The sequence below is a fragment of the Solanum pennellii genome, chromosome 5 (genome assembly GCF_001406875.1).
Source record: "Solanum pennellii chromosome 5, SPENNV200".
NCBI lineage: Eukaryota > Viridiplantae > Streptophyta > Magnoliopsida > Solanales > Solanaceae > Solanum > Solanum pennellii.
The window spans coordinates 19920669-19929674 of NC_028641.1; the positions used below are offsets into that span (position 1 = coordinate 19920669).

General features: G+C 31.9%; 1 protein-coding gene across 1 annotated transcript; it reads left to right on the plus strand.

Moving 5' to 3' along the window:
• Positions 1 to 2335: 2335 nt before the first annotated feature.
• On the plus strand, positions 2336 to 4340 carry LOC107019128 (aspartyl protease family protein 2-like). Its single transcript, XM_015219704.2, has one exon. It carries the CDS (start codon positions 2522 to 2524, stop codon positions 4100 to 4102), a length of 1581 nt encoding a protein of 526 aa, XP_015075190.1. The 5' UTR covers positions 2336 to 2521; the 3' UTR covers positions 4103 to 4340.
• Positions 4341 to 9006: the final 4666 nt, after the last annotated feature.

Below are 9006 nucleotides of genomic sequence, written 5' to 3' on the forward strand. Positions count from 1 at the left end.
GTCATTTGTTTACAAGTAGGGGTATATATGGGCCACTTTCATAACAAGGGGTATATCAACTCTAAATAATAAAGTTGAGGGGTATATCAGACCCTTTTCCCTTATATAAATACATTTTTTTAGTTAGTCTAAAAGGAACAAACAAAGTATTTTACACATGTTTGGTCTAACTTATTTGACAAAAAATCACAAAAGTATACTCTTCTATTTATAACTTAACTTATTTTGAGGATAGTTTTGAAACATTACAAAGTTTTTTCATATTTTTTATGTCCAAACAAATTATATCACATAAATTGAAATAAAGAGAATATCAAGCTACATTAATTGTATTGAAATTCCACGCTATCAATAAATATAAATTTAAAGCCGTTAAAATTACATCAACTTATTTCTTTTAAAAAATCTTAATAATTCAATTGGCCGATTTTGACAAATTTCACCTGTCAAAATTTAATTCTCACCTTACAATCTACTCATCTATTCCCCTTGTATCTTTTAAAATGTATTTTTTAAAAATATTTAAAAAAAAAATCTCAATTAAATACCAATCCAATACTTTGAAGTCAAATACGAAATGCTACTTTACCTACTATGACCATAGGAGTGTAAACAAGCAACAATGATAAAAAAATATTATCATATAAATGTTGAAGTAATTTTTTTAATCAAATTCATGTCCTTCTAGTGTTACTTTAAGCATAAAAGTAAATATAAATTTGTTTATCAATATTAAAGCAGAAAAGTCAAATTATCTTTTGGTTGATATTTATATTTTTCTCAAAATTGTGTCCAACTTATGATTACCTTGGATTGTCAAAAATAAATAAATAAATAAAATCCCCTAGCATTATCCCTCTTTTTTTTTTCTTTTGGCAACTATCAAGTAAAAAAAAAAAAGGTTTTAAGTATGTAGAATTTTAATATTTAAGTTCACCAAATTAAAATGTCATAAGGAGTTGGTGAAAAGATTAGTATTCGAACTAGTTGTTAGTCACGTAAGACAAGTCATGAAACACCATATTTGGACAAAAATGGCAAACCAGCTATATAAAATAAGAGAATATTGAAAAACTTAGAAACACTACGACTTTTTTCTTTGATACTCCTATAAGATGTTTTAAGATAATATAAGTTTTATTATTCACCTATCTACTTTTTCGCTGTATCAAAAATATATATTCATTTTTACTAATCTGATTAATAAAATCACGAGATATTATCATGCAAATGTTAAATTATACTTATTATTAACTAATGTTATTTTACGATGCAGTTTTAAAAGCATTAAATTTATTTAGTTTAAAGAATGGTTTAATAAAATTATCATTCTATTTTTATTACTATATAAAAAATATGTTAAGTTAATATTTTACGAGTAAAATCCGATCGGAGTACGATATTTTCAAAATAGAAGAATAATCGACATTTGTCGTAAGTTGTAAAAAAATGTGTGCTAAGTGGGGATTTTGGAGAAGAAAGTCACTAAGTTTGAGATATCCATTTATAGTGTAAAATCGAAAGAACAAAAAAGAAGAAATTAACTTAAAACAGACAAGTGTGACACAAAAATTCTTTTGATGGATGGTGAAAGTAGTTGTGAGTTGTGATATATGCACTCAATTCCTATTTCCATTTAAGCGATATAAAGACAAGAATACCATGAAAATAAAGATAGCTATATTTGTTAAAGTTTGAAAATTTACTAAGATATGTACATCTTTTATCTATATTAAATTATAGGACGGTTACCAAATATACTTTATACAGCTCAGTTAATTAATTTATCAACATAATTAAAATATATACACTAACAATATATATATTTATATATATGGTATATAAGTATATATGTTATATTTATAGTTCGTGGCAAATTTAAAATTTTCATTTAGGAGTTCAAAAAATATAAATATAAATATGTAATAAATTAAAAAAAATTAAATGCTCACACCAAGAATCAAACTTTAGATGTGAAAGTTAACTTAAAGGTGACCTGCTCTTACTATGTTATAGTTTTTTTTTTTCCATGAAGAGGTTCAAAATTAATATATTTATATAAATATAAAAAATGTATCTTAAATATATAGTGAAATTTTTTGTCGAGGGGGTTCTGGTGAACCCCTCGGAATTCATGTGAGCCTGTCCCCTCTCTATAGTAAATAAATTTTTAGAAATGACTATAGATTAGACTTAATTAGAGATTTATAATATATATATTACGAGTAGTTTAAAATAAAAAATTTTTAAAAAAAATAAAATATTACAGGATCTAGGAAGAAACCGCGTGAGAGGAAAATTGTCCATCTGAAAAGCCAGCGTTCAAAGTCTCTCTTCAAACATCAAATTCCATTTAAAACTCCTCCCTCTCTCTCTCTCTCTTTTCCATCACAAAATCCAACTTCTCTTCTTACACTTGACATTTTCTTTTTTGATTTCTTGATTCAGATAATTTATATTGGAATAAAGAACCTGAATCTTTTATGTAGTCATTTATTTTCCTCCTAAACTAGTAATACCAATGGTGACAAAGCTCAGTATTTTAATTTTTGTTTTGTTGAGTTTATTCTTATTTGGTTTTGTGGTGTCTAGGGAATTTGGGATCAATCTGAATACTAGTGCTTCTGGTATTGAATTCCCTCAACATCCAAGTTTCAATGTTGTTTCTTCTTCTACTTACTCAGGTTGCAATCATGTAAAATCGACAAGTATGTTAACCCGAGAAGAACAAACTAGTCAAGATGCTCAGCCAAAAGAAGCAGTCAAGTTTCATTTAAGGCATAGATCAGCTGGTAAAACTAGAGAGGTTAAAAACTCTGTTTTTGAGTCTACATCAAGGGATTTAGGTAGAATTCAGACATTGCATACAAGGATTGTTGACAAAAAGAATCAAAACTCTGTTTCAAGATTGGGTGAAAAAACTGTTATTTCTTCACAATTTGAGCTTTCAGGCAAACTAATGGCGACGTTGGAGTCAGGGGTGAGTCATGGATCAGGGGAATATTTCATGGATGTTTTTGTTGGTACACCTCCTAAGCACTTCTCTTTGATTCTTGATACTGGTAGTGATCTTAATTGGATTCAATGTGTACCTTGTTACGACTGTTTTGAACAAAATGGTCCTTATTATGATCCTAAAGATTCTTCTTCTTTTACTAATATAACTTGTCATGATCCAATGTGTCATCTTGTTTCATCTCCTGACCCTCCACAGCCTTGTAAGACTGAGAATCAAACTTGCCCTTATTACTATTGGTATGGAGATAGCTCAAATACGACTGGTGATTTCGCGCTTGAGACTTTCTCCGTTAATCTCACAACCCCTAGTGGGAACTCTGAGATCAAGAAAGTGGAAAATGTGATGTTTGGTTGTGGTCATTGGAATAGAGGTTTGTTTCATGGTGCTGCAGGTTTGTTAGGACTTGGTAAAGGACCACTTTCGTTTTCGTCTCAGCTACAATCTTTATATGGACATTCTTTTTCGTATTGTCTAGTCAATAGGAATAGCAACTCTAGTATCAGTAGTAAACTGATTTTTGGCGAAGATAAGGAGCTTTTGAAACATCCAAACTTGAACTTCACTTCATTAGTTGGTGGGAAAGAAAATCCCGCAGAAACGTTCTACTATGTGCAGATCAAATCGATCATAGTTGGAGACCAAGTGCTAAAGATACCGGAGGAGACGTGGAATATGTCTCCCCAAGGTGTTGGTGGCACAATCATTGATTCAGGAACCACTTTGAGTTATTTCGTCGAACCAGCATATGAGATGATAAAAGAGGCATTTGTTAACAAAGTGAAAGGGTATCCATTAATACAAGATTTTCCCATTCTTAGACCATGTTACAATGTATCTGGAGTGGAGAATCTTGAATTGCCCTCATTTGGAATAACTTTTAGTGATGGAGCTGTATGGAATTTCCCCGTCGAGAACTACTTCATCAAACTTGATCCAGAAGACATTGTTTGTTTAGCAATTTTAGGTACTCCTAACTCTGCCATGTCGATAATTGGTAACTACCAACAACAGAATTTTCATATCTTATATGATACAAAAAGGTCTAGGCTGGGATATGCACCAACAAACTGTGCTGATGCCTGATATGCTGACTTACAAGGATGGAAAACTGTAAACATAGTGGGAATTGGAAGGATTATGTTCATTTTTTTTACAACTTAATAGATACAAATGTAGGTTCTATCATTCTCTTTTACTTTTTAGGTGTGTAGATGATTATACATCGTTTGACAGAAACTAGCTACAACATATACGAGTAAAGTTTCAAGAACTCTCATGTTTGAATGACTGTTTTTATAATTTATTACATTTTTCTCATCTATATAGAGCGGTAGCAACATACTTGCTTTTGGTATTTGAATGGAAGAGGAGAATCACCCGTCTATTAGCCATTTCTTCGACAATGATCCATCCTGGAAAGATAATATTCTTGTTGAATTTCATTTAGATTATTACGTACATTGTATAGACATCTGCACAAGTTTGTGCTGTTGAACCTGCTAAGTGCTAAGGCTCATAATGTTAAGAATGCATCATTTTCTTCTCCACATCTGTTTCTTGGTGGTGGTTAGATTGAGTCCATGTTTTTGGTTTGGGTTTATGTTTTTCCAAGAGTTTTTGGTCAAAAACATCCTTTAATTATACTCCAAACTTAAACTGCATCTTTAAAGTATATTTCTAGCAGAAAACATCTTTTAACTATACCCCGAACTTAAACTACATCCTTAAAGTATTATTCTTACCATAAAACATCCTTCAAGTATTTTAAAGTGAGCAATTTTCATCCTTTACTTGAATATCTCGTAAAACTACCCGATATATCCCATAAAAATTAAGTCGTTCCTTCCTAATAATTTTTCTTAGATATGCCAAGAATAATATAGTGAACTTTTTCGTAATTGAGTTAAGAATTATGCAAAACTTTTAATTTGACCCTTCTTTTAATTCATTTTTCATGTAATTTTAACAAAAAATATAGTTAGTTTAAATATGTTTCTTCTCAATTGAATATGCTAGAAGTGACATTTGTTGTAGACTTCCGCTTCTGATAATGTAGAATAAAACTCAAATACGAGACATAATCAATATTTTGGTCACTTTAATATTAGATTGACCTAAAAATCTATTGATTTATTTGGTTGTAACATTCCGGAAAATCATATGTCTAATGAAAAGCCCAATATGCCCTTAGGATAGTCTATTAGGGGTACATAGGCACCCCAATGCCCAATATTGAGAAATATTGGGCATAGTATAGAACAATTGGCCAAGGGATATTAGCCTATTTTCTATTTACGAATAAGAAATATATTTTTTTGGGTTGTCATACCCCAATCCAAAATTGATGTTCAATAAATATACCTGCAAGGAAGACCTAAGCTAAAAATAATAGTATTCACATAGTAGATATTGAAGTACTAGACATCCAAGTGTCAAGCCTAGTACAATTCCACATGACCATTTAAAAGGATCATGTAGATTAAACAGTGTCCAAGGACATAGTGAGGATCCTTGGGACCATAAGTAAATATTTCCAAATGAGCCATAAATAATAGTTAGTTAGGAAAGTGCAACCAACCCATGTGCAAGCACATGTGCAAGACATGTGAAGAAGCTGTCAAAGGAGGGGACCATCCTAACCGAATTCGGTTAGGGTAGTTAGAGGGGAAAACGTGCAGAAGGGACCACTCCATGTGGGGCCTAACCTCCCTACCAATTCTAGACTCTAACTTACTGCCCAAAATAACTAAATAACCTAGGACTAACCAAATCGGAGCCATTAGTGCACCCGACAACCTAGGACCAAAACCGGATTGACACTAACCTAATACTAGTTAAAGAGACAACCTAGTACCTAACCTAGGATGGTCCAAAATGTTAGTTATGGTCCTAACAACTTAGGGGTACTTTAGTAATTCTCCTTGGTTACCTAATTAATTAATTTATAAGGGCTAAAATCAAAAATAAAAAGGAAATTTTCAGATTTCGGTTAAGACAAGAAAGGGACAACCTAGTACCTAACCTAGGATGGTCCAAAGAGTTAGTTAAGATCCTAATGACTTAATGGTACTTTAGTAATTACCCTAGGCTACTTAATTAATTAATTTAGCAACTTAATTAATTAACTTAAAGTGGCAAAACCGAAATCACAAAAAAATTTCCAGATTTCGGTTAAGACAAGAAAAAGACAACCTAGTACCTAACCAAGGATGGTTCAAAGGATTTGGTTATAACGACTTAAGGGTACTTTAGTAATTACCCTAGGTCACTTAATTAATTAAATTAGTCATTTAATTAATTAAAATAAAGGGTTTAAACCGAACTTCTTACACTAACCTAGTATAACTCAAGAAACATCCTAGTACTTAACCTAGGATGGCCCAAAAGGGTTAATTTTTGTTCCAATGATTTAGGGAAATTTAATAGTTATCCTAGGTACCTTAATTAATTAAATTAACCATTTAATTAATTGATTTAAAGGGGAAAAATGAAATTCTTATGAAAAATTTCAGATTTGACCAAGTATTGTGTTTTCCTAGTTCTACTCAATCTAGGAGGGCCTTTTTAGTTAGTATTTAATTAATTTATTTAATTAACTTATTAAACCCTAAGTTGAATGAGTCAAGATCATTTCTTAAACGTAAAAATCACTTTCAAACCCATAGACAAAAAGGACGCAAAAACAGTAAGCAACGAACGCAAGAAAAAGGCAGAAAATTTATCGATTTCTCTAGGGCGATTTCAAGGTTCCGTTCAAGGTGGTCTTCGTAGATTAAGTTCTACATAAGGTATGAGTTTCTCTCCTGGACTTCTTTCTCCAAGAGAACTTTCTTTCTAATGATTCAAAGATCTTGAAAACTAGGGTTGTTTCCCGTCGTTCTTGTCGAACTCATTTCCCTAGTATCCTTGTTAAGATTTCAATGTTGAATAAGTTAGAAGTCATGTTGTTGGTATGTGGTCCTGGCTGATCTTAATGTGTATCGTTTTTTATTAAATAATGATTGAATGAACCTATTAATTGGACTCTTTTGTTGCTAAGTGTTATTATAAAAATTAAAAGAAAGATACTATGTTAAAGATATGTCCGAAAATGTTATGTATAAAGATGTTACAGTCTGTTGTGCATACTTGCTATTAATATGACGTTACGAAGATGTTAAAGTCATCAAATGTTAATATGATGCTGTCCATTACGACTTAAAAATGTTACTCTAAAGTCATGAACTAAGATTGACTTAACAAATCCACTATGAAATCATATCTTGAATGAATTGGCTATCTGGTTCCAATAAAATTGGCTAACTCTATTTGTCAAAATGAATATATGCTAATGGATAAAAACTTATTTAAATGATTAAAAGATTGGCTAAGAGTTCATACATATGGCAAATTAAATAGAACATACGTAAAATTGGATTATGCCAATAAGAATGAATTTGCTAGTCTAACATCCCAAATCTTGAGCCAATACTAATCATATGCTAAATCTTGTGTAATTAGAGTATCAAATGGCAATATAAGCACTTCTAAAGTAATATCAATGAATCCATAACCAAAGGCACTACACTCATTGGGAAAACTCCCAACATGCTCAATAAAAAATGACATATGAACTCATGAAACTCATTAAATGAAGTGCTCATCGTCCATAAACGATGATATGAATCTACTACACTAAAGTAAGTAAGTAATGTGAGTTAAAACATAATTAAAGGGGTCTAAAGTAAGTAAGTGACCAGAATGGGGTGTTAAAGGAAGTGAGACAAGTCTCACTTACAGCTAAGCTGCTATGTTAAAAGAATACTCACGTATGAAGGTGTTAGAATGTGTGAAACTAGTCTCTTTAAAACCAAAGGATGATATGTAAGAAAAATTCACATTTCATCAATGTAAAGTAAGGATGACTAGTCATCAATAGAGTAAGTAAATCTCAATCTAGAAGCAAGCCTCCATAATGCTTGAGTCAACACTAGAAGAAAAAGAGAAATGAACATTCACATAAAGGGGTGAGTAATTATGAAAATCAAATGTGCTAATGTCAATAAATGTGGTGACAAAAGATGAGAGCAATCTCAAATGAGCCGAACTAAATGTTACCAAAACGTGCTCACCTATGAGAGTGTACAGCTAAAGAAGTGATTAGTCTCTATGAACACTCTAACGAAAGTATTGAGATTAATGTATACTTAATACTAATGATGAGATGAGAAATCATATATTGAGCTATGATGTCCTCATACTAGAAGTCAGCTTCCATGGCGTATGAGTTGAATGTAATGGAACTTTATACTAAGCACCGATAGGCTAGCTACGAGCGGTGATGCCTTCTTTCAGGAAGGGCGGAGGCTCACGTAACTCTCATGAGATGAGACTGTTCGGCATGCCGGGTATGGGTGTCTTTATATATCCTAGTCTTTGAACCTATACTACCAATATAGAGATCTAGTAGGGTTCGACTCCCTATATATGCTAGCATGTTCAGGTCACTTTGGCCGGTGATTTTACTTCTTTTCGGTGTGGGGCAGACACTGGATTTCATGATGCTCACATGATCTATGTCGGTTAAAGTTAAAGTTCCTAAAGAAAGATGAGGTCATCCTCAAAGTATGAAAGATAATGAAATACACGATACCTAAGGTGTTTGTGCAAGACAATTAGAAGGTGAAATCAGATTCAAGTAATGACATTAGGTCATTCTTGGTCATTGCACTTCATGATCCCGATGAGAGTCTTAAACTGCATCCTAAGTATAGCTGGTGTTTACATCAGCCTACGAATGAATGAAATGAATAATGTGATGTACGAATGAACGAATGAAGCGGACTCTCTGTTTGCTAAAGAAAACCCTCGTGTTGAGGTCCCATATGTTAGGCCCTCAGTTGAGATGTCATATGCTACATTAACGATTTTAAAGTCTCGTGTATATGAAATGTATAATATATAAAACATGAAATTAGTGAAATCAATGGCATGATCAATAGAGAATT